General features: G+C 41.5%; 1 protein-coding gene across 2 annotated transcripts in view; it reads left to right on the plus strand.

Moving 5' to 3' along the window:
* retreg3 (reticulophagy regulator family member 3) overlaps window positions 1-24279 on the plus strand; it is a 66445-nt gene that overhangs the window by 12636 nt on the left and 29530 nt on the right. For both annotated transcript variants that reach the window (XM_060848517.1, XM_060848518.1), the window contains exons 2-3: window positions 3995-4101; window positions 18006-18036. In XM_060848517.1, coding sequence (XP_060704500.1) covers window positions 3995-4101; window positions 18006-18036 — 138 coding nt within the window. The remainder of the gene's footprint in view (window positions 1-3994; window positions 4102-18005; window positions 18037-24279) is intronic.

Genomic DNA, 24279 nt, shown 5'->3' on the forward strand with positions numbered 1-24279 from the left:
TCGTTGTTGTGGTTCTGTTCACCGAATTTGCAACACAAATTTCCAGCTCGGCGAACAGAACCACAACAACTTGTAGATAATGTTATGTTAAATCAGTTGCTAGACCTCAGTCTAAACTGTCTCGCATGTTACTAATAAATGTTAATCTTTTATGACACAGGGACCAGGCCCTCTTGTGGCACAGTGATGACATCCCTATTCCGGATGAAGGAGCCCTGGTTAAGTCCCACTTACTCCAGAGGTGTATAATAGCATCTCTGAGCAAATCGATACTAAGCCAAACTGAACCACATTTGCTAACATTGGATTTGTGACATAGTGAAATTAAAGCATTTGATGACCCCAGAATTGCTTGATTGTAAAGGCTGGTTAGGAAGAAATAACCAAGTCTTGGCATCAAGCTTATAACTTAACAATTAACAATTTATTGTTTATAACGTAACTTAGCAGAACACAGATAAACTCCCATGCAATCTGATTAATATCTCCAATCTAAGTCCAATCTTCTTTGACCACTAATCCCACCCCCACTCCCCATTCCCTCCCTGACCCAACAAACCAGATACAGTTTAGGGATAATTTCTTAATAAAACAAAATGGCTAAATCTTTATTTTAAAGCTTGATAACCGTTTTGACACTGACTATCAGGCACACATGAAACCTGATGGGTTGTATTACAGGCACATAAGATTGTATCTTTCTTGAATTCCAAAATCACCAGTCAATATAAATAGCCTCTGCAGACTTCTAGAGACCTATCCCGATTTCTTGTAGACCTAGGTTCTTTTCTGTGTTGATAACCAGAGAGAACAAAATCAAAAAACATAGTCTTGCTTCCAAAGCAACTCTGCCTCCTGCCCAAATTCCCAGCCAAACCCAGTTCAGTCTTTAGTTTCTCTTTCTTTTTCAATATCTTCTATGATTGGCTGGCTGCGTAGGTCCTCCCTTCATTGACCATAGAGTCATAGAGATGTACAGCATGGAAACAGACCCTTCGATTCAACTTGTCCATGCTGACCAGATAACCCAACCCAACCTAGTCCCACCTGCCAACATCCGGCCCATATCCCTGCAAACCCCTCCTATTCATATACCCATCCAGATGCCTTTTAAATGTTGCAATTATACCAGCCTCCACCACTTCCTCTGGCAGCTCATTCCATACATGTACCACCCTCTGCGTGAAAAAGTTGCCCCTTAGGTTTCTTTTATATCTTGCCCCTCTCGCCCTAAACCTATATCTTCTAGTTCTGGACTCCCCAACCCCAGGGAGTCTATTTATCCTATCCATGCCCCTCATGATTTTGTAAACCTCTATAAGATCACCCCTTAGCCTCCGACACTCCAGAGTAAACAGCACTAGCCTATTCAACCTCTCCCCCTCGCTCAAACCCTCCAACCCTGGCAACATCCTTGTAAATCTTTTCTGAACCCTTTCAAGTTTCACAACATCCTTCTGATAAGAAGGAGACCAGAATTGCATGCAATGTTCCAACAGTGGCCTAACCAATGTCCTGTGCAGCCACAACATGACCTCTCAACTCAATACTCTGACCAATAAAGGAAAGTATATGAAACACCTTCTTCACTATCCTATCTACCTGTGACTCCACCAATTTAGCATCTGACCAGTTGCCAGTCCCTGAGCATAATGACATTGTGGTGCCAGTTTGTTTATAGTGTCCTTTAGAAAATAATTGACCTGCTTCATTTTTCCAAACCCCTTCACAACAGCAAACATCAGTCTTTTTGTTTTAATTTTTGAAACCAGCTGCTGTTCAAAGTTCAATTCTCAACTGCAACTTTCAGATCCAATCCAAAAATGAGAAAAATAAGAGAAAAATGCTGTTGGTTTCAAAAATCAAGTTATTTTGAGATAATTAATTACATCTTATATGCTTTTTGCCCTGAGAAACCCATTCCTTGAAAAGCTTCAGGACCCTTTAGATGACATGGCTGCTTGGATTCCGAATTGGCTTGAACAGGCAACAGATTCTTGATGCCCGAAACATCGATTTTTCTGCTCCTCGAGCTGCCTGATCTGCTGTACTTTTCCAGCATCACACTTTCGATTCAGAATTGACTTGCCCATATAGACCAAAGGGTAGTGGTGGAAGGGTGTTTTTCAGGCTGGAGGTCCATGACTAGTGGTGTTCCGCAGGATCCATACTGTGGCCTCTGTGGTATATATAAAGGACTTGGGTGAAAACGTAGATAGATGTGTTAGTAAGTTTGCAGATGCTACAAAGATCAGTGGAGTTGTGGATAGTGTGGAGGATTGTCAGGTGTACAGTGGGTTATAGATCAGTTCAGATATGGGCAGAGAAATAGCAGATGGAGTTTAATCCGGGTAAGTGTGAGGTGCTGCACTTTGGGAGATCAGATATTAAGAAAAAGTATACAGTTAATGGCAAGATCCTGAACAGCATTGATATACAGAGGGATTTTGGGGTTCAAGTCCATAACTCTATGAAAGTAGCCACACAAGTAAGTAAGGAAGGCATATGTAATGCTTGCCTTTGGTCAGGGGATTGAGTACAATTGTTCGGATGTTATGTTGTATCTTTATAAGACTTTGGTTAGACCACAATTCTGGTTGCTGCATTAAATGAAGGACGTGGAGACGTTTGCGATGGTGTAGAAGATGCTGCCTGGATTAGAGTGTATGAGCTATAAGGAGAAGCTAGGAAAACAAGTGTTGTTTTTTCTGGAGCACTGGAGGCAGAGGGGAGACTTGATAGAAGCTTATAAAATTATAAGATACGTAAGAAGGGTTGACAACCAAAATATTTTACCCAGAGTTGAAATGTCTGAAACGAGCAGGCATGCAATTAAGGTGTGAAAGAGGACTTTGAAAGGAGACGTGAGTAGCAAGTATTTTACGCAGTGTGGTAGGAGTTTGGAATGCACTGCTAGAGTTGGTGGTGGAGGCAGATACTACAGGGGTGTTTAAAAGATTTTTAAATAAGCAAATGAACGTGCAAGGAATGGAGGGATATGGACCAAGTGCAGGCGGAAAGCATTTGGCATCGTGTTCAGCATGACATCGTGGCCCAAGGGTCCCATTCTTATGCTGTATTGTTCTTTGTTAATAGACAATAGGTGCCGGAGCAGGCCATTCAGCCCTTCGAGCCTGCACCGCCATTCAATATGATCATGGCTGATCATTCCTAATCAGTATCCGCTTCCTGCCTTATCTCCATAACCCTTGATTCCACTCTCTTTGAGAGCTCTATCCAACTCTCTTTTGAATGAATCCAGAGACTGGGCCTCCACTGCCCTCTGGGGCAGAGCATTCCACACAGCCACCACTCTCTGGGTGAAGAAGTTTTTCCTCATCTCTGTCCTAAATGGTCCATTTTTAAGCTGCGTCCTCTGGTTCGGCACTCACCCATCAGCGGAAACATGTTTCCTGCTGCCAGAGTGTCCAATCCTTTCATAATCTTATATGCCTCAATCAGATCCCCTCTGTCTTCTAAACTCAAGGGTATACAAGCCCAGTCGCTTCAGTCTTTCAGTGTAAGATAATCCCGCCATTCCAGGAATTGACCTCGTGAACCTACGCAGCACTCCCTCAATAGCCAGAATGTCTTTCCTCAAATTTGGAGACCAGAAGTGCACACAGTACTCCAGGTGTAGTCTCACCAGGGCCCTGTACAGCTGCAGAAGCACCTCTTTGCTTCTATACTCAATCCCTCTTGTTATGAAGGCCAGCATGCTATTAGCCTTCTTCACTACCTGCTGTACCTGCATGCTTATCTTCATTGACTGGTGTACAAGAAAACCCAGATCTCTCTGTACTGCCCCTTTACCTAAATTAATTCCATTGTTCTTTCCATATCATTATCCTTTTCCTGTCTGTTTAGTTTCGATGTCTGACCCGCAAGTTAAGATTTGAGGAGTACTCCAGAATGCAAGTGGTGACCTGGTATTTAGGAACTGATTTTAGTTCAGCAAGCTGCTTACATTTTCACTTTCTTTTGTTCTTGGCAGGTTTCTGGCACTAACCTCGCTGAGACTTGTATTCCTCACTGCATTCGGTCTAATAATTATTGTATGTGCTGACACCTGGAAGACTAAAATCTGGCCTGAACTCCAAGGTAGGGACTTTGGGTTCTCTTTACTGGAAGTTTCATTTCATATGAAAAATACCGGAAGCTTTCAGCGGGTCAAGCAACATTGTACAAATTGATAAATCACCTACTCCAAACATAATACATCCTAAACTTTTGATAGAAGTGAAAGCTGAAATAGTAGAAACATTGGTCACAATCTTCCAGTTGTCAATGGAAATCATTGTTGTGTCAGAGAGTTCCTAACGTTATACCTTTGGTCAGGAAGAATAGTAGCCAGGAAAGGATAGGCAAGTCAGTCTTATAACACTCATTTGGAAGTCATTGGAAACTGAGGTAATGAGTTACTTTGGCGTGTATAGCATTCAAAAACTGTTTGCTAAAGTGCTATGGAATTGGTATGCTTGCAAATTTGGTAGAAAAGAGAAACTGACATTCTTGATTGGAAGTTGATTGAGTGACAGTTGTGGAGAAAAAAGTTAATTTTTTGTGTTAACTGGAGTGAAGGAATAAAACGAATTTCCCTTGGGCGCCATTACTTTGACCACTGCTTTTCTTCGTATTTTAATGACTGAAAATTACATACAACTTCAAAATTATTAGATATCACAAAACATGGAAGTACGAGATAGATAGCGATAGACAAGCTAATAAAATGAATATTAGTATCAAGTCCGTAACGGTATAATAGAAGAGGAATCCCTGGAGTGCAGAGGGGATGGATTTACAATGCAAAGAGAGAACTGATAAGAGAAAAGATTGTCTGAAATTGAGCATTGCAGAATGTGAAAGGAATAATTGCTGATCTAACTGTGTGAGATACTCTTTGGGGAAAAGTGGTCACCATATGATAGAATTTTTCATTTAGGGTGGGGAGTGATGTAGTTCATTCTGAGACGAAGATTTTGGACCTAAATAAAGGAAACAAGATCGATGGTAAGTTCCGATGGGCAAGCTGGTTATGATAACTATGGGAATAATGATTAAAAGAATGAAGGTAATTGAGCCACGACAAAGATTTAAAGATCACACGGAGGAACTGTAATAATTATTCATCCCTGTCTGGCCCAAAAAAATGGAAAACGTGATCCAGCACGTGAAATTAAGAGTAGCATTAGTTCCAAGGAAGAGGTGCACAAATTGTCCTCAACAAAACAGGCCTGTGGATTGGGAACAATTAAAATTTCAGCAAAGGAGGACAAAGGGATTGATTAAGAGGTAACAATAGAATACAATAGTATGCTAAGGGAAATGTAAAAACTGATTATAAAAGCTTCCATTTCTGAAGAGAAAAAGCATAGTGAACTCAAACGTAGATCCCTTCCAGTCAGAAACAAAGCAAATCATAACTGGAAACAAAGACTAACTAAAATACTATTTTGGCCAGTCTTCACAAAGGATGGGACCAAACGTCATTGGAGTCTCGTGAGAGGGCAGAATTGGAGGAAATCCGTATGAGTGGGGAAATTGGGATTAAGGGTTGATAAATCTCCAGGTCCTGGTAATCTTTTTCCAGACTATTTAGGAAATGGCTCTAGAAATAGTGGATTTGTTGGTGATCATCTTTCAAGATTCTGTGGACTCTGGAGCAGTTTCAATGGATTGGAGGCTAGCTAGTGTAACCCCAATATTTTAAACAAAAAGGACGTAGAGGGAATACGAGGAATTATAGATGATTAACCTGATATCGGTGGTTTCAATAATGCTAGAGTCCATTATAAAAGGTTTAATAGTAGAGCACTTGGACAAAGGTGACAGGATTGGACAGCATCAGCATGTATTTACAAAAAGGAAATCATGCTTGACAAATATATTTAAAATGTTCAATGATCTAGCTAAGTACATCTGATAAGGAGGAGCCAGTGGATGTGGCTTACTTGGACTTTTATGTGGGACTTTATCAAAAGTCTTTTTAAAGATTAACATGTAAAATTAAAGCGCATGAGATTGGGTGTAGTGTACTAACATTAAATAGAGAACTGGTTGGTAGCCAGGAAAAAGAGAGTAGGAATAAATTGATCTTTTTCCACGTGGCAGCCAGTGACTGGTACTGCAGAGATCACTGCTATTTTCACGTCCTATTGATTTTGATGAGGGAAGTAAAAGTCATAATTTCCAGATGATACAAAGCTAGATGAGACGGTGAACTGTGAGGAGAATGCAGAGATGCTTCAGTGTGATTTGGACAAGTTGAATCAGTGGGCAAATACATGCCAAATGAAATATAATATGGATAAATGTGAGGTTAGCACTTTAGTAGCAAAATCAGATTATTATCTGAAAGATAATAAATAGGGATGGGGAGGTGCATTGGGACTTAGCATGCTTACAGATCAGTTACAGCAAGTAAACATAAAGGCGCAACAGGTGGTGAAGAAGGCAAATGGTATGTTGCTCTTCATGCAGGAGCAGAGATAATCTTGGTGCAATTGTCTAGTGCCTTGGTCAAAGTATTAATTGCAGTTATGGTCTCCTTATCTGAGGAAGTGTGTTCTAGCTATGGAGGGAATGCAACCAAGGGTTACCAGCCTGATTCCTAGAGTGGCAGGACTTGCAAGTGAAGAGAGACTGCATCAGTTAGGACAATGTTCACTGGCATTTAGAAAAATGCTCTATGGAATTTCTGCCACACAAAGGGATTGTGGCCAAAGGAGTTGGATGTAGTTCTTCGTGCTAAAGAAATCAAAAGGTATAGAGAGAAAGTGAGAGCAGGTTCCTGAGTTGGATAATTGGCCATGATTGTACTAAATGGCGCAGCAAGCTTGAAGAGCTGAATGGCCTGCATCTGCCTCTATTTCCAATGTTTCTATGAGTAAATCAATGCAGAAGTTGTTCAATACAAAGAAGAGCAAGGTCGTACATTTTGATAAGGAGAGGCATTTTTTAAAAAAATACACAATTTTTAAGGGCCTATAGAAGCACTGGGGGTATATGTGTATAAATTGTTGAAGGTGGAAGAGTATATTATGAAAGCTGTTTCACTGATTTGGGATCCTGGGCTTCAAATAGTATTTTATACAAAAGAAAGGAAGTTATTGTTGTCCATATAAACCAAGATTCTGTTTTAATGAGTAATAGTAGTTTAAATTAAAAAACAGAACCACAAAATATGAGCTACTGGCTATAGGTTAATTGTAATTCAGAAACTGACTGTGGCTCAAAGATTGGTGCGACAACATGGTTTTCAATCTGAAATGGATGTGCCTTCTATGATGTAGAATTACCAATTCGCTCTATAACTGAAGCATAACCTCCCTGCTTCTGCTTTTGATTCTCCTCATAATGAAACATAGCATTCTGTTAGCTTTCTTGTATTGGGTAGTGAAAGATGATAGAGGTAATGAGAGTGAGGTAGAAAGAGTTTGACAGTTCTCAGTGGCCCTCCTACAGTTCAACGAACACATAGTTAGACACTCTTCTTTTATTTTTAGAAAAAGGGTAATAGAAGAATCTTTTAAGAAAACTGAGGAATTATGAGGTAGTCTGTAGAGAAAAACCCTAATGTCCTACATTAGGTAAGACCATAAGACATAGGAGTGGAAGTAAGGCCATTCAGCCCATCACGCCCATTCTGCCATTCAATCATGGCTGAAGGGCATTCAACTCCACTTACCAGCGTTCTCCCCGTAGCCCTTAATTCCTCAAGACAACAAGAATCTATCAATCTTTGCCTTGAAGACATTTAGCGTCCCGGCCTCCACTGCACTCCGTGGCAATGAATTCTACAGGCCCACCACCCTCTGGCTGAAGAAATGTCTCCGCATTTCTGTTCTGAATTGACCTGCTCTAATTCTAAGGCTGTGTCCACGGGTCCTAGTCTCTTCGCCTAATGGAAACAATTTCCTAGCGTCCACCCTTTCCAAGCCATGTATTATCTTGTACGTCTCTATTAAGTCTCCCCTTAATCTTCTAAACTCCAATGAATACAATCCCAGGATCCTCAGCCGTTCCTCGTATGTTAGACCTACCATTCCAGGGATCATCCGTGTGAATCTCCGCTGGACACGTTCCAGTGCCAGTATGTCCTTCCTGAGGTGTGGGGACCAAAACTGAACACAGTACTTCAAATGGGGCCTAACCAGGGCTTTATAAAGTCTCAGTAGCACATCTCTGCTTTTCTATTCCAACCGTCTTGAGATAAGTGACAACATTGCATTCGCTTTCTTAAACACAGACTCAACCTGCATGTTTACCTTTAGAGAATCCTCGACTAGCACTCCCAGATCCCTTTGTACTTTGGCTTTACTAATTTTCTCACCATTTAGAAAGTAGTCCATGCTTGTATTCTTTTTTCCAAAGTGCAAGACCTCGCATTTGCTTACATTGAATTCCATCAGCCATTTCCTGGACCACTCTCCCAAACTGTCTAGATCCTTTTGTAGCCTCCCCACTTCCTCAGTACTACCTGCCTGTCCACCTAACTTTGTATCATCTGCAAACTTCGCTAGAATGCCCCCAGTCCCTTCATCCAGATCATTAATATATAATGCGAACAGCTGTGGCCCCAACACCGAACCCTGCGGGACACCGCTCGTCACTGGCTGCCATTCTGAAAAAGAACCATTTATCCCAACTTTCTGCCTTCTGTCAGACAGCCAATCCTCAATCCATCCCAGTAGCTCACCTCGAACACCATGGGCCCTCACCTTGCTCAGCAGCCTCCCATGTGGTACCTTATCAAAGGCCTTTTGAAAGTCTAGATAGACCACATCCACTGGGTTTCCCTGGTCTAACCTACTTGTCACCTCTTCAAAGAATTCCAACAGGTTTGTCAGGAATGACCTCCCCTTACTAAATCCATATTGATTTGTTCTAATCAGACTCTGCTCTTCTAAGAATTTAGAAACCTCATCCTTAATGATGGATTCTAGAATTTTACCAACAACCTTGAGATCTTTCAAGAGTCACTGGAGTCAGGAAAGGTCCCAGATGATTGGAAGATGGCTGTTGTAACCCCCTTGTTCAAGAAAGGATCAAGACAAAAGATGGAAAATTATAGGCCAATTAGCCTAACCTCGGTTGTTGGTAAAATTCTAGAATTTTAGACCCGGTTCATTTCCTGCCTCAGGCGACTGACTGTGTGGAGTTTGCATATTCTCCCTGTGTCTGCGTGGGTTTCCTCCCACAGTCCAAAAATGTGCAGGTTAGGTGATTTGGCCATGCTAAATTGCCCGTAGTGTTAGATGAAGGGGTAAATGTAGAGGAATGGGTCTGGGTAGGTTGCGCTTTGGCGGGTCGTTGTGAACTTGTTGTGCCAAAGGGCCTATTTCCACACTAAGTAATCTAATCTATCAAAACATGATATAGAAGTAGGACAGTCAGGATTGATTTTTTTAAAAAATGTCCAGAGAAGTAAGGTCAAGTGGAAACAGGCATTCGCTACGTATTGGAAAATGACTTTGTTGAACCTAGTCACACAGTTGGAGTTCATCCATTATGTTAGTAGCTAAACCAGGTGCGTCACCTAGTCATTGTATAGATTATATAAATATGAATGTGGTATGAAGACCGGTCTGAACTCATTTCCACAATTGGAAGACTTCATTGATAGGGTTGGCAGTGCCTCATTCCTTTCTAAAATTGATCAGTTGAAAAGGCAATGACAACTGCCCTTGACATCAAGGATAAAAGAAATATCAATTTTTATTAACCCAAATGGTTTATATCAATGTTAAGTGATTCCATTTGGGTTAAAAAAATGCTCCATTTACATTCCAGAGGCCTATGAGTCAGCGCATCTTGCAGCATGGCAACGTTCTTTGATCTAACTTGTCCATGCTGACCATGTTTCCCAAACTAAACTAATCCCTAAGTTTTGGAAATGTCAAGATTGTATAAGACTGAATAAGTGGGGAAAGAAGCAAGGAAGAATGAATGGATGTAAAATTTGTGGGCGGTACGGTGGTTCAGTGGTTAGCACTGCTGCCTCACAATGCCAGGGACCCAGGTTCAATTCCAGCGACTGTGTGGAGTTTACACATTCTCCACGTGTCTGCATGGGTTTCCTCTGGGTGTTCCGGTTTCCTCCCACAGTCTAAAGATGTGGATCAAGTTAATTGGCCAAGCTAAATTGCCCAGAGTGTTCATGGATGTGTAGGTTAGGTGCATTAGTCAGGGGAAATAGAGTTGTTGTAATTCTGTTCGCCGAGCTGGGAATTTGTGTTGCAGACGTTTTGTCCCCTGTCTAGGTGACATCCTCAGTGTTTGGGAGCCTCATGTGAAGTGCTTCTGTGATCTTTCCTCCGGCATTTATAGTGGTTTGAATCTGCCGCTTCCAGTTGTCAGTTCCAGTTGTCCGTTGCAGTGGTCGGTATATTGGGTCCAGCTCGATGTGCTTATTGATTTGAATCTGTGGTTGAGTGCCATGCCTCTAGGAATTCCCTGGCTGTTCTCTGTTTGGCTTGTCCTATAATAGTAGTGTTGTCCCAGTTGAATTCATGTTGCTTGTCATCTGCATGTGTGGCTACTAAGGTTAGCTGGTCGTGTCATTTTGTGGCTAGTTGGTGTTCATGGATGCGGATCGTAGCTGTCTTCCTGTTTGTCCTATGTAGTGTTTTGTGCAGTCCTTGCATGGGATTTTGTACACTACATTGTACACTACATCACTAAGAAACGATAAGAGGAGATCCAAGATGGCGGCGACTCAGCAAGTCTGAGTTTACAGTGCTCTTCCCAAAACCTGGGTAAAGTGAGTTACTCACCCCCACCACACTTACCAAACCACCCAAAAAAAATTTCTAACCTTAATTAGCTGCTTACTATTATATTTAAGCAGTTTAATATTAAGTGGATAATGAGTAAACCAAAGGGATCCCGCAGCTCTCAGAAAACAAAGACCCCTCCCCCACCCTCCTCTCCTCCTCCGGCTGCAGCTGATGTAAAAACAGGCCTTGAAGAGATGATTGCCAGGCTGGAAACGACACTCGTCAATTTCATCGCAGAATCCAGACAGAGATGGAATGCATTCGAAGAAAAGTTACAAAAGTACAGCCAGGCTCTCGAGGAATTACAGGGCCGAGTGAAGGGGGCGGAGCTAAAGGCCACGACCTCCGAGGCTGCAGCACAAACAGCTGCAGAACAGGTGCGAGCTCTGGAGCAGAGAGTCCGGGCCTTTGAAATCTACATCGATGACCTGGATAATAGAAATCGGAGAAAGAATATCCGTCTTCTGGGCCTCCCTGAACAAGAAGAGAAGGGACAGTTAGTAGTATTTCTGGAGCGATGGTTGCCCCAGCTTTTAAACCTGGGGGCTGAAACTGACCGGGTAAGGGTGGAGTGGGCCTACCGGGTCGCAGCACGCGGATCTGGCCCAAACCAGCGCCCACGCCCGGTCCTGTTCCGGCTGCAGAGTTATAGGGAGAGGCAGATACTCCTGGATGCCTCCAGAAATCTTGGAAAGGATCCTAAAGCTATGATTCATGAAGGATCCAAGATTATGTTATTTCAGGACTTCTCCCCGGCTTTGGCACGAAGGAGGAAGGCGTTTGATGAGGTGAAGAAATGTCTAAGGAACTTAAATATTCAATACACCTTACGCTACCCAGCGACGTTATGCTTTACCCACGAAGGATCCGAGTATAATTTTAGATCACCAGAAGAGGCTAAGGAACTTTTAGACTCGTTTAAATAAATCGTACGAGACAATTTATGTTGGCTTGCCTCTTCCACACTCCGTGGGGAGAAATGGATACTTTACTCTACTTTACTTTTGCTTCTGGGAGCAGGGTTGTCTTCTCTTGCTATTTTATATTATTATACTTAACTGTAATTTGTTGGAGTTGTAATTTTATAGTTATGTGTGTTTGTACGTGGCATTGATGCTATCAGATATACTCAGGTATGGGTGGGGAGGGGTGGGGGTGGGGCGCTCACTGTCAACTCTAGCTCGGTATTATATCTAAATCCTATTAAGGAGCGCCCGGGTCAAGGGTGGGACACTGTTTGGGAGAGGATATGGTGGACCGTTAGAAAGGAAGTAAGGCCCCCTGAGAACAAGGGGGAGGATCTCCATTCAAACATGTTTTTTTTTGTTCTTATTGTTTGGAAATAGTTTCCTTTTTATTATACTGTTATGAGTGTATTAGAGAACATTTTCTCTTGTTTGAAGGATGTAAGTGACTCAACTATACACTCTGGATAATTGTGGATTAGATTAGTAGTTAACTGAGTTTCATTGTTTTTCTTTCTTCTTTAGTATCATTCCTTTGAATTTTGATGATTATATATTTAAGATCTATTTTTATATTAATGTTTGTGCTTGAAAGTTCTGTTTATTTTTGTAAATCTGTCAAAATATTAAATTTCTAATAAAAATATCTAAAAAAAAAGAAACGATAAGAGCATAATCATACTATCAGCAAACAAAGGCAGAATGACAGTCATCCTCGACAAAGCAGAGTACATCCAAAACGCGCAACTACGTGCAGATACCAACACCTACCAAAAGAGGGAGTTTGACCCCACCCCACAGCTCACCAATGGGATAAACAGCACACTGAGGAACCTACAAAAAAACAGACCGATAACCAGGTTTGACATACAAAACAGACAACAGGACAGTGAACCTATGTCCAGCAGGTTGGCTATTGTTTCTCTGGCTAGGGTTTTGTCGATAGGAGGTGAACAATGCCGTTACATCGAATGAGACCATGGTTTCTTCCTTGACTCTGTATATTTCTGATGATGTCCAAGAATTCCTGTGTCGATTGTATAGTGTGTCTGGATCCGCTGATCAGGTGTTTCAGTTTCTGTAGTTCTTTAGCCAGTTTGTGTGATGGTGTCCCTGGTAGTGATACTATTGGTCTGAGTAGGATGTCTGGTTTGTGCACTTTAGGTAGTCCATAGAATCTGGGGGTGTTGTTGCTTTCAGGTTTCATTCTTTGTAGGTCAAACCTGGTTATCTGTCTTTTTTTTGTAGGTTCCTCAGTGTGTTGTTTATCCCATTGGTGAGCTGTGGGGTGGGGTCAAACTCCCTCTTTTGGTAGGTGTTGGTATCTGCACGTAGTTGCGCATTTTGGATGTACTCTGCTTTGTCTAGGATGACAGTCATTCTGCCTTTGTCTGCTGGTAGTATGATTATGTTCATATCGTTTCTTAGTGATATAGTGTACAAAATCCCATGCAAGGACTGCACAAAACACTACATAGGACAAACAGGAAGACAGCTAACGATCCGTATCCATGAACACCAACTAGCCAGGAAACAACACTACCAGCTATCCTTAGTAGCCACACATGTAGATGACAAGCAACACGAGTTCGACTGGGACAACACTACTATTATAGGACAAGCCAAACAGAGAACAGCCAGGGAATTCCGAGAGGCATGGCACTCATCCACAGATTCAATCAATAAGCACATCGACCTGGACTCAATATACCGGCCACTGCAGCGGACAGCTGGAACTGACAACCGGAAGCAGCAGATTCAAACCACTACAAATGCCGGAGGAAAGATCGCAGAAGCGCTTCACAGGAGGCTCCCAAGCACTGAGGATGTCACCTAGACATGGGACGAAACGTCTGCAACACAAATTCCCAGCTCGGCAAACAGAATCACAACAACGAACAACCGCGCTACAAATCTTATCTCAAACTTTGGAAATATTGAGTAACAGGGTAGGGGAATGTGTCGGAGTGGTATAGTCTTTGGAGGGTCATTGTGGACTTGTTGGGCCTAATGGCTTATTTCCATACTGTGCAGTTTCTATGAACTTCTATGCTTTGGTTGTGTATCAGGTATTTGTAATAAAATAATGAAGCATTTTTAAAATAGCATTTTATTTTCCTTTTAATGGTGGAGGAATATATAAAAGCATCTTTTTATTTTACTGCATTTTTAATTATGGACTGGAATGAGAAAAGAATTGTTTAAAATGAAGGATTGCTAGATGATTGCATATTTTGAAAGCATGTAACCTGACACTTACTGTGAACACAGCTGCGAGTTCCAGTAGTAGTTGAACATGTGTTGCTGGAAAAGCGCAGCAGGTCAGGCAGCATCCAAGGAACAGGAGATTCAACCTTTCGGGCATAAGCCCTTCTTCAGGAATCAGGATTCCTGAAGAAGGGCTTATGCCCGAAAGGTTGAATCTCCTGTTCCTTGGATGCTGCCTGACCTGCTGCGCTTTTCCAGCAACACATTTTCAGCTCTGATCTCCAGCATCTGCAGACCTCGCTTTCTCCCAGTAGTAGTTGACTTGGGGTTTATGGGTGAGCTGGAGCTGAAGGGTTGTGTATTCACGGAGCTTTGGTTGGCAACAAGTAGCTAATTGATCTGTAGATTATTGATGACAAAGATCTTCAGACTGCAGCAACTACTCAGCTAGCTGCAAAACTTAAGGCTATGAACAAAAGTTTTCAGATCGCCATCATCTCAGGCGCTGTCTTTGATCTCTGCAGTAAAAGCTCCTTTAAGCTGGAGGAAAGCTGGGTTATTTTTCCCTCAGCAGTTAGTATAAGTTGTGGTTCTGTTCGCCGAGCTGGAAGTTTTTGCTGCAAACGTTTCATTCCCTGGCTAGGGAACATCATCAGTGCTATTGGAGCCTCCTGTGAAGCGCTGCTTTGATGTTTCTTCCGGTATTTATAGTGATTTGTTCTTGCCGCTTCCAGGTGTCAGTTTCAGCTGTAGTAGTTTGTATGTGGGGTCCAGGTGGATGTGTCTGTTGATGGATGTTCTTGCCGCTTCCGGGTGTCAGTTTCAGCTGTAGTGGTTTGTATATGGGGTCCAGGTCCATGTGTCTGTTAATGGAGTTTGCGGATGAATGCCATGCCTCTAGGAATTCCCTGGCTGTTCTCTGTCTGGCTTGTCCTATGATGGTAGTGTTTTCCCAGTCAAATTCATGTTCCTGGTTGTCTGAGTGTATGGCTACTCGGGATAGCTGGTCGTGTCGTTTTGTGGCTAGCTGATGTTCATGGATGAGGATTGTTAGCTGTCTTCCTCTTTGTCCTATATAGTGTTTTGTGCAGTCCTTGCATGGTATTTTGTAAACTACGTTAGTTTGGCTCGTGCTGGCTATTGGGTCCTTTTGTTCTAGTGAGTTGTTGTCTGAGTGTGGAAGTTGGCTTGTGTGCTGTTATGAGTCCTAAGGGTCGCAGTAGTCTGGCTGTCAGTTCTGAGACGCTCCTGACGTATGGTAGTGTGGCTAGTCCTTTTGGTTGTGGCATGTCCTTGTTCCGTGGTCTATCTCTTAGGCATCTGGTGATAAAGTTGCGTGGGTATCCGTTTTTGGCGAATACCTTGTATAGGTGTTCCTCTTCCTCTTTTCGCAGTTCTGGTGTACTGCAGTGTGTTGTAGCTCTTTTGAATAGTGTCCTGATGCAGCTTCGTTTGTGTGTGTTGGGGTGGTTACTTTCATAGTTTAGGACTTGGTCCGTGTGTGTTGGTTTCCTGTGTACCCTTGTGGTGAATTCTCCGTTGGGTGTTCTCTCTACTAACACGTCTAGGAATGGGAGTTGGCTATCCTTTTCCTCTTCTCTCGTGAATCGTATTCCTGTGAGTGTGGCGTTGCTGATTCGGTGTGTTTTTTTTTTCATCATCAAGTAATCATCAAAAACACAGAAATAGAAAAAACGTTTGCAGCAAAAACTTCCAGCTCGGCGAACAGAACCACAACAACGGACACCCGAGCTACAAATCTTCAACCAGACTTTAGTTAGTATAAGCTGTGACTCTTAAGTAGTAAACCAGAAGTTTTATAAGTACCTGTAACAAACAAATGAGGGCATCTGGAAAAGGAACAGCATTTTGTTCAGCAGCCCTGAACTGCCTTCCCAGTCTTTCCTTCCGTTCATAACGACCCTGGCTTTTGTTTTCTCTGCGTATATCTCCTGTCAAGGATGGTTTTACAAGGTTGTTACAGTTTTAACTAGTAGAGTTACATGCCGATGGTTCGTAATTATGACGGTTCATAATTGCTTACATGTAGCTAGAGTCTAAAAGAATATAAAGTCTAATAAATTGGGGGATTTGGTGTGCTTCTCTAGAATCTTGAATTTCTGTGATTGCTCCAGATGTGACCAGGTTTGATTTCCAATTAAGCTTCATGTAAGCTGGAGAAGCAACTCCTCATTTCTTAATCAGGCACTTTGCAGACTCAACATTGAGGTTGACCATTTCAGACAATATTCTCTGCCCAACCTGCTTATTTTTCTCTGCATATTTTCATGTAATCCTTGTTTGTCCATTGGTTTTACTTAGGAACTGTTATTCATTCTGCCATTCAGACATTGCTTAACACATCTTCTGCATTGTCCCTTCATGACTGACTCTCCTTTCATATAATTTTTCCACTCTATCACGGACATTCTCTTTTATTCTTTGTCCCACCCCACTCAATTTCACCACCTGAAAATCAATTATATTTTTAACTACTTAATTCTGATGTAAGTTGTTGTGGTTCTGCTCGCCAAGCTGGAAGATTTTGCTGCAAACGTTTCGTTCCCTGGCTAGGGAACATCATCAGTGCGGTGGGAGCCTCGTGTGAAGCGCTGCTTTGATGTTTCTTCCGGTATTTATATTGGTTTGTTCTTGCCGCTTCCGGGTGTCAGTTTCAAGTGGCAAGAACAAACCAATATAAATACCGGAAGAAACATCAAAGCAGCGCTTCACACGAGGCTCCCACCGCACTGATGATGTTCCCTAGCCAGGGAACGAAACGTTTGCAGCAAAAACTTCCAGCTCGGCGAGCAGAACCACAACAACGGATACCCGAGCTACAAATCTTCAATCAGATCTGATGTAAGTTTATCAATCTGAAATAATAACTTCTCTCTGTAGATGCTACTAATCTTGCTGAGTGTTTCAGCACTTTTTTTTGTCTCAAATTTCCAGCATTTATTGTATTTTGCTCTTGTAAAACCAAATCTACTTGGCTTACATTGGCTATGACCCCGTGGCTAATTTTGAGTCCAGGTGTGGTTATAAATACATTTGATAAAATAGAAAATGAGAGGTCACAGCTAATTGAGTTTGATTTCACATATTAATTTTGTCAGTAGTAGACTCACCAACTTTAATGGCATTTAAATGGAGTAGTGTAGGATAGATAAGCTTCAAATTGGTTCCACAGGACGGCGCAACATGGAGGGCCAAAGGGCCTGGACTGCACTGTTATGTTCTATGTTATCTGTCAGTTAGGCTATAAAACAAAAAGCAGTATGGGCAAGTGTTTATTTGTGAAGAGCTTTGCTTGCATGGTTGTTGAATGATGATTTATTTGTAATTGAATGCGCAGGAAGTATTGCTACCCAAATTGTTTGTAAAGCTGATTTTGGTTAAGATAGCTGCATGGTTGTGGTTACATTGGCACTGTTGTGATCCCTAGACAGTACAGAACTAGTTTCCTGGCCAAGCAACATATTAAGTTTAAAATTTTCATAATTGTTTTCAAAGTCTGACATAACTGCCCCTCCCATTCCCTCCCTATTTGTGTAATAACTAAACCCACAACCCTTGGAGATGTTAGCACTCCTGTAAATCTTGTGCAATCCAAATTATTATTATTTCACCGTTTGTGACTTACAGTTGCCTATGTCCTGAGCACTGAGATTCCCTCATCACGCCCTCTTCCACATTCCTTTACTTCTACTACATTTTTGGCTAAGTTTTTGATCATCTGATGTAATATCTCCCTATTTAGTTTGGTGTTATTTTTTGTTTTCTAATGCTCCTGTGAAGCATCTTTGGACTTTAATTACGTTAAAAATGGTTGCTGATGGAAGACGCCTCTGCTTTCAGTTATTTCACTAAAGGCTGTTTTTGAACGTTGAGGGATAACTTGCTTTGTTTGCTGTCCGTATCCACAAATAAGGAGCCTGAGATAGTCTACCTTTGACGTGCTGGGTGAAATCACAATGTAGCATGCCACCATTCTCAATTTAGTTTTTCAAATGGTTTATTATGAGTTAACTAATGATTTATTCTCTTTTAGTGATGCACATGGAAGACAGTGATGCTGAGAGGTATAGAATTGCATTTTACTTATTATGCATTTTTGAACTTGTTAAACTTTTTAACAATTTATGGACTGTGCGCTTTTATATTTTAATGTAGCTTTTGCTTTTAAGGGCAAATGTTTGAGTCAAAAATTGAGACTGGTTTGTATTTTCTCATGTGGTAGTGCTATGATATATAAGAGCTTAGTTATAGTTGGAGACTGTTCAGTCTTTCAAGTCTGTACCGTTATTCATTTTTAAATGTGGCTGATCTTAATGTGAACTTCCATAATTCCAGAATTCTTAATATGATCTAGCACTGATTTTGAAATGTTCAATTCATTCCAAGCCTCAACAGATTGTTGGGGAAGAGTTTGTTACCCAGTAATCTTTTTGAGGAAATGCTACCTGACATCAGCACTGAATGGCACAGTTGTTTTTCACAGGTACGCCCTCTTGTCCTGATTTCCCCATTCAGAGAAAATAGTTTCTCTCCATACTATTGATTATCTTATACAGTTCAAACAGGCCACAATACTGTATACGAAACAAGTACAACTGAATAGTACAACCTGTTCTCATAAGTTAACCCTTTTGGTCTGTCTTTCTGATGAATCTGTGCTGCATCACCTCCCACCTTATGAACTGCTATTTTATATTGTCCTGTATTGTGTTCTGGACTTGCAAACATTTCAACTTATGAATGAAATCACTTGTGAGCTTGGACCTGCCTGGATTATTGTGAAAATGTTGGAACCCATTATAACGGAGTTCTTAACAATACAATTATAAAACCATAACATGAACAGTCAGTATAGCTTTACAAAAAGGAATTGTGTTTGAATCTTTTTAGTCTTTTTAAGGATGTAGACTGAATAAATGGGAACCAGGGAGTATACTACTTGCAGTGCTCCAACAAGGCTTAAAAGCTTGGAGGGATGATACCTCATCTTTCATGTGGGGACCCTACAGCCTTCAGGACTCAACATGGAGCTTAACAATGTTAAAGCATGAACACCACCTTCTATGTCTATTGCCCACTCCCACACCCATGTCCTGCCATGAAATAGGTTGCTTTAAGTACAGCCAGTCCATTTTCAACTACTCATAATATATGTTATTACCTACTTGGCGGTCTCTTTTTTTCTCTCTCTCTGACCTATTTCTGCATCATCTGCTCACTCCTTTTGTTTGTTTTCTCTTCACTTCCTATCATCAACATTAGTGTCACCTTTTCCTAACCGCTGTCAGACGTGAAGAAGGTTTACTGTGGTCGAAACGTTATCTGTTTTCTCTTTACGGATGCTGCCAGACCTGCTGAGTTTTACAAAAACTCTGAAATTTCTGGATCGGGGGGTATAGCAATTTAGAAATCTAAATAGACATTTGACCAGATGTCATTCAAGATAGAGTTTAGGGTAATACATTAGCATGCACAGAAGATTAATTAATAAACCAGAATTAGAGAGTAAGAATAAACATGGAATTTAAGTTGGCAGACTGTAAATATTGGATTAGTGCTGGGGCCTCCATTATTTCCAACCTCAATTAATGAGTCAGATTTTCCCAACCCTACAGTGGGATACAGTGAACTTTGATTACTATTGCATGTTGGCACACTAATGCAGTCCTGGCACATTGCCTGGAAAGTTTAAACTTTTGATGGGCTGATTTGCACTACCCCAGACATTATGCAAATGTCACTTACACTGATCATAGATCAGGGACTTAGGCACTTACCCTAGAAACGTTACACTATTTAATCTCGAGTATAACCCAATGATGAGCAGCATGACTGAACTCTCCACCACAGCCCAATCTAAGGACTTGTCCCATGATTCATTAAAAACTCATCCTGTCCCACCACTTGTTGACTTACCCCTTACTCGCTCAGTCGCATCCTTGAGACCTTTAAAACCTTGCATGAATACAGCAGCTAATTTTGTGAAAAAAGGGAGTTGTATGATATATCATTTCCCTTCCCTTTCACCAGTTTGTTCCAGAATTGCATCAGCAAGGCTTTGTTATTGCAGCCAAGATTGGAATATCTGGTTGAAAGTATGGGAGAAAAAAAGCAGTGATGATCTCTGCAGGTATGCAGAGACTAAATCACTGAAAGTATTTAAAAATGCGTCAACGTAATTTTGAATTATCAGTGAGTTGAGGGCTATCAGGAGCTGCATGAAATAGGAGTCAGGCCTGGGGCAGGTCAGCCATTATTTTGTTGAATGGTAGGGCAGGCTGGAGCAGCCAAATAACCTGCGCCTGCTCCTATTTCTTTTTTCTTAAGTTGTTCTATTCTTAAAAAGCAAAAGCCTTTGGTGATATTGCAGGGCCCCTATTTAGGTAATGATAACCAGAGTGGGATAGGAAGGGGCAGAGTGTAGAAACACAAAAATAAGCAGGAAATAGGATCAAAGGTCAGGGGCTGGGATGAAGCGAGAATGGTGAAAAGGGCAAAATAAGTGGTTCTTTACTTAAATGCATGCAGTATCCAGAATAAAATAAATGAATTAACGGAACAAATAGGGCTTAATATATATGTTCTTAAGCCATTATGGTAGCATAGTTACAGGAAAATCAAAACTGGGAACTAAATATTCAAGGGCATGTGACTTTTGAAAAGGGTAGTGGGGTAGTTTTGATAGTATGAGATGGGTAAGTATGATGCCAAGAATTGATCTTGGACTGGAAGATGTAGAATTTGTATGAGTAGAAATAAGAGCTAACAAGAGAAAGAAGCTACTATAAGAGTAGCCACAAGACTAAATCTTCTGGCCCCGATGGGCTATATCCTAGAGTTCTGAGGGAGGTGGCTGAGGAAATAGCGGAGGCGTTGGTTGAGATCGTTCAAAAGTCACTGGAGTAAGGGAAAGTCCCGTATGATTGGAAAATCGCTGTTGTAACCCCCTTGTTCAAGAAAGTATCAAGACAAAAGATGGAAAATTATAGGCCAATTAGCCTAACCTCGGTTGTTGGTAAAATTCTAGAATCCATCATTAAGGATGAGGTTTCTAAATTCTTGGAAGAGCAAGGTCGGATTAGAACAAGTCAACATGGATTTAGCAAGGGTGGTCGCGCCTGACAAACCTGTTGGAATTCTTTTGAAGAGGTGACAAGTAGGTTAGACCAGGGAAACCCAGTGGATGTGGTCTATCTAGACTTACAAAAGGCCTTTGATAAGGTACCACATGGGAGGCTGCTGAGCAAGGTGAGGGCCCATGTGTTCGAGGTGAGCTACTGGGATGGATTTGAGGATTGGCTGTTTGACAGAAGGCAGAAAGTTGGGATAAATGGTTCTTTTTCAAAATGGCAGCCGGTGACAAGCGGTGTCCCGCAGGGTTCAGTGTTGGGGCTGCAGCTGTTCATGTTATATATTAAGATCTGGATGAAGGGACTGGGGCATTCTAGCGAAGTTTGCCGATGATACGAAGTTAGGTGGACAGGCAGGTAGTACTGAGAAAGTGGGGAGGCTGCAGGAGAGTTTGGGAGAGTGGTCCAGGAAATGGCTGATGGAATTCAATGTGAGCAAATGCGAGGTCTTGCACTTTGGAAAAAAGAATACAAGCATGGACTACTTTCTAAACGGTGAGAAAATTCATAAAGCCAAAGTACAAAGGGATCTAGTCGAGGATTCTGTAAAGGTAAACATGTAGGTTGAGTCCGTGATTAAGAAAGCGAATGCAATGTTGTCATTTATTTCAAGAGGATTGGAATATAAAAGCACCGTTGTGCTACTGAGACTTTCAAAAGCTCTGGTTAGCCCCCATTTGGAGTACTGTGTCCAGTTTTGGTCCCCACACCTCAGGAAGGACATACTGGCACTGGAGCGTGTCCAGCAGAGATTCACACTGATGATCCCTGGAATGGTAGGTCTAACATACGAGGAATGGCTGAGGATCCTGGGATTGTATTCATTGGAGCTTAGAAGATTAAGGGGAGATCTAATAGAAACTTACAAAATAATACATGACTTGGAAAGGGTGGGCTCTAGGGAGAATGCGGGTAAGTGGAGTTGAAATGCCCATCAGCCATAATTGAATGGCGGAGTGGACTCGATGGGCACCGAATGGCCTTCCTTCCACTCGTATGTCTTATGGTCTTAAGACTGTATAAATTATTCAGGGCAGTTTCATGGAACAATATGTTTTTTTGATTAGATTAGACTTAGTGTGGAAACAGGCCCTTCGGCCCAACAAGTTCACACCGACCCGCCGAAGCGCAACCCACCCATACCCCTTACCTAACACTACAGGCAATTTAGCATGGCCAATTCACCTGACCGGCACATCTTTGGACTGTGGGAGGAAACCGGAGCACCCGGAGGAAACCCACGCAGACACGGGGAGAATGTGCAAACTCCACACAGTCAGTCGCCTGAGGCGGGAATTGAACCCAGGTCCCTGGCGCTGTGAGGCAGCAGTGCTAACCACTGTGCCACCGTGCTGCCAATGTTGTCGAGCCAATCAGAGATCAGGCTATTTTTAGATCTGGTAATGTGTAATGAGGCAGGTTTAATAAATTATACAATGAAAAAGTGCAGGTACAACAAGCAATTAAGAAGGCATAATATTGCAAAGAAATTGGAGTATAAGGATAAGAAAATCTTGCTGCAATTATATGGGACTTTGGTGAAATTGCACCAAGCATTAGGTAAAATATCAATTTCTTACAATAGATGTATAGTAAATATTTCGTTTGGTTCCTAGGATGACAGAGTTGCTTATGATGAGAAGCTGTCTATAGTATGGAAGAATGAGAAGTGATCTAATTGAAACTTAGAAAATTCTGAATGGACTTGATTAGACGCTGAAAGATTGATTTTTTTTTTTCCCTGGGTGGAGAATTTAGAACACATAATTACTGTCTCTAAAAAAAGAAATTAAGATATTGGGACTGAGATGTGTGGAAATCTTTTGGTCAAATCTTTAGCATTCTCCAACTTAGGTGGCTGTAGAAACTGTACCATTGTCTGAGACAGAGATGAACAGATTTTTGGTGCCTCTAGAATTAAGGGCTGTAAGGAGTGGGTCAGCACATGAAGTTGATTGTAGAGCAGGCTTGAAGGTCTGTGTGGTGTCTGTTTTTATTTGTGTTCCTAAGGTTGTATTCTACCCAAGTTGAGATACCAAGAACCAAAGTGCAGCACTGCAGATGTGATTGAATCAGAACTTTAATCACTTTCACTTCTTTGGCTTTTTACCTGAAGTTGATTGGAATACACCATTCCATTAATTTAGTAATTTATACTGCCCACTAGTTCAGAGTATTTGAGAAGTTCACTAGTTCTGAATCCACTAATTCCACTAGTTTTCAATGATTTCTTTATTTGGACTTTTTTGGTCTCAACTGCTCTCAGTTCCTGTCATCTTGCCATTTAGAAAACACACCAACTTCCTTCCTGTAACTGTGAACAGATGACCTGCACTTGCCCATATTAAATTCCATGTGCTATAATTTTGCTGGCTCACTTAATTTGTCAATGTTCCCTTGCAACTTTAACTTCAATTTGCAGTATTTACTTTGTGTAACTTAGAAGTAGACCTGTTTTTATAGCCACCTTTCCTGCATTAAGTCATTTATAAATGTAGTGATGAGTTGAGGCTCCAATCAATATTTCTATATGTTGACCAAATCCTGCCAATTGAAATGCAAAACTAAAGGCCAGTCCCATCACAAAGTCACCATTTATTTACACACTACATGACACTGACTCAACTAGCTCAGAGTTGGCTCCTAGACTGATCATGACCCTTAACACTCCTGTTTATATCGGTTAGCCAGCTCTCCCTGATTTAGACCAGGTTAACAGCTCCAGTCAGGGAATTCATATTCTGAGGTCCACCTGACTGAACTTGTTCCAATCACTACAATAACCATATCTCCGTTTTCTTCATCAATTCCACACTGCTTTCGGAGTTGTCTCATATTCATTCCATGTACTTTAATCTATGACACCCCAGCGAATGAATATATAGCACTTCCTGTACACTTAGGTTTGTATCTTTTGTTAGCTCCAAAACAGTTTTCACCAATCAAAGTATTTGAAATCCCATCGACTAAAAGTTGAGAAAAGACTTGAACATTTTTTGTGCATTTGTTTTTGATTCCCCTATTGTTGAAGAAACTTAGTTGCAGCAGAATTTAGATTTAAGTTATTATGCCATGGTTTTTTGGGGATTGGGTTTCTGAATGGGCACATTGGCTTGGGGCATTGGTCAGTCCTGTGGGTTATGCTTGGGGAAGAAATGTTTTGGATGAAATGTTTTT

This window comes from Hemiscyllium ocellatum, chromosome 32 (genome assembly GCF_020745735.1).
Source record: "Hemiscyllium ocellatum isolate sHemOce1 chromosome 32, sHemOce1.pat.X.cur, whole genome shotgun sequence".
In the NCBI taxonomy this organism is placed as follows: domain Eukaryota; kingdom Metazoa; phylum Chordata; class Chondrichthyes; order Orectolobiformes; family Hemiscylliidae; genus Hemiscyllium; species Hemiscyllium ocellatum.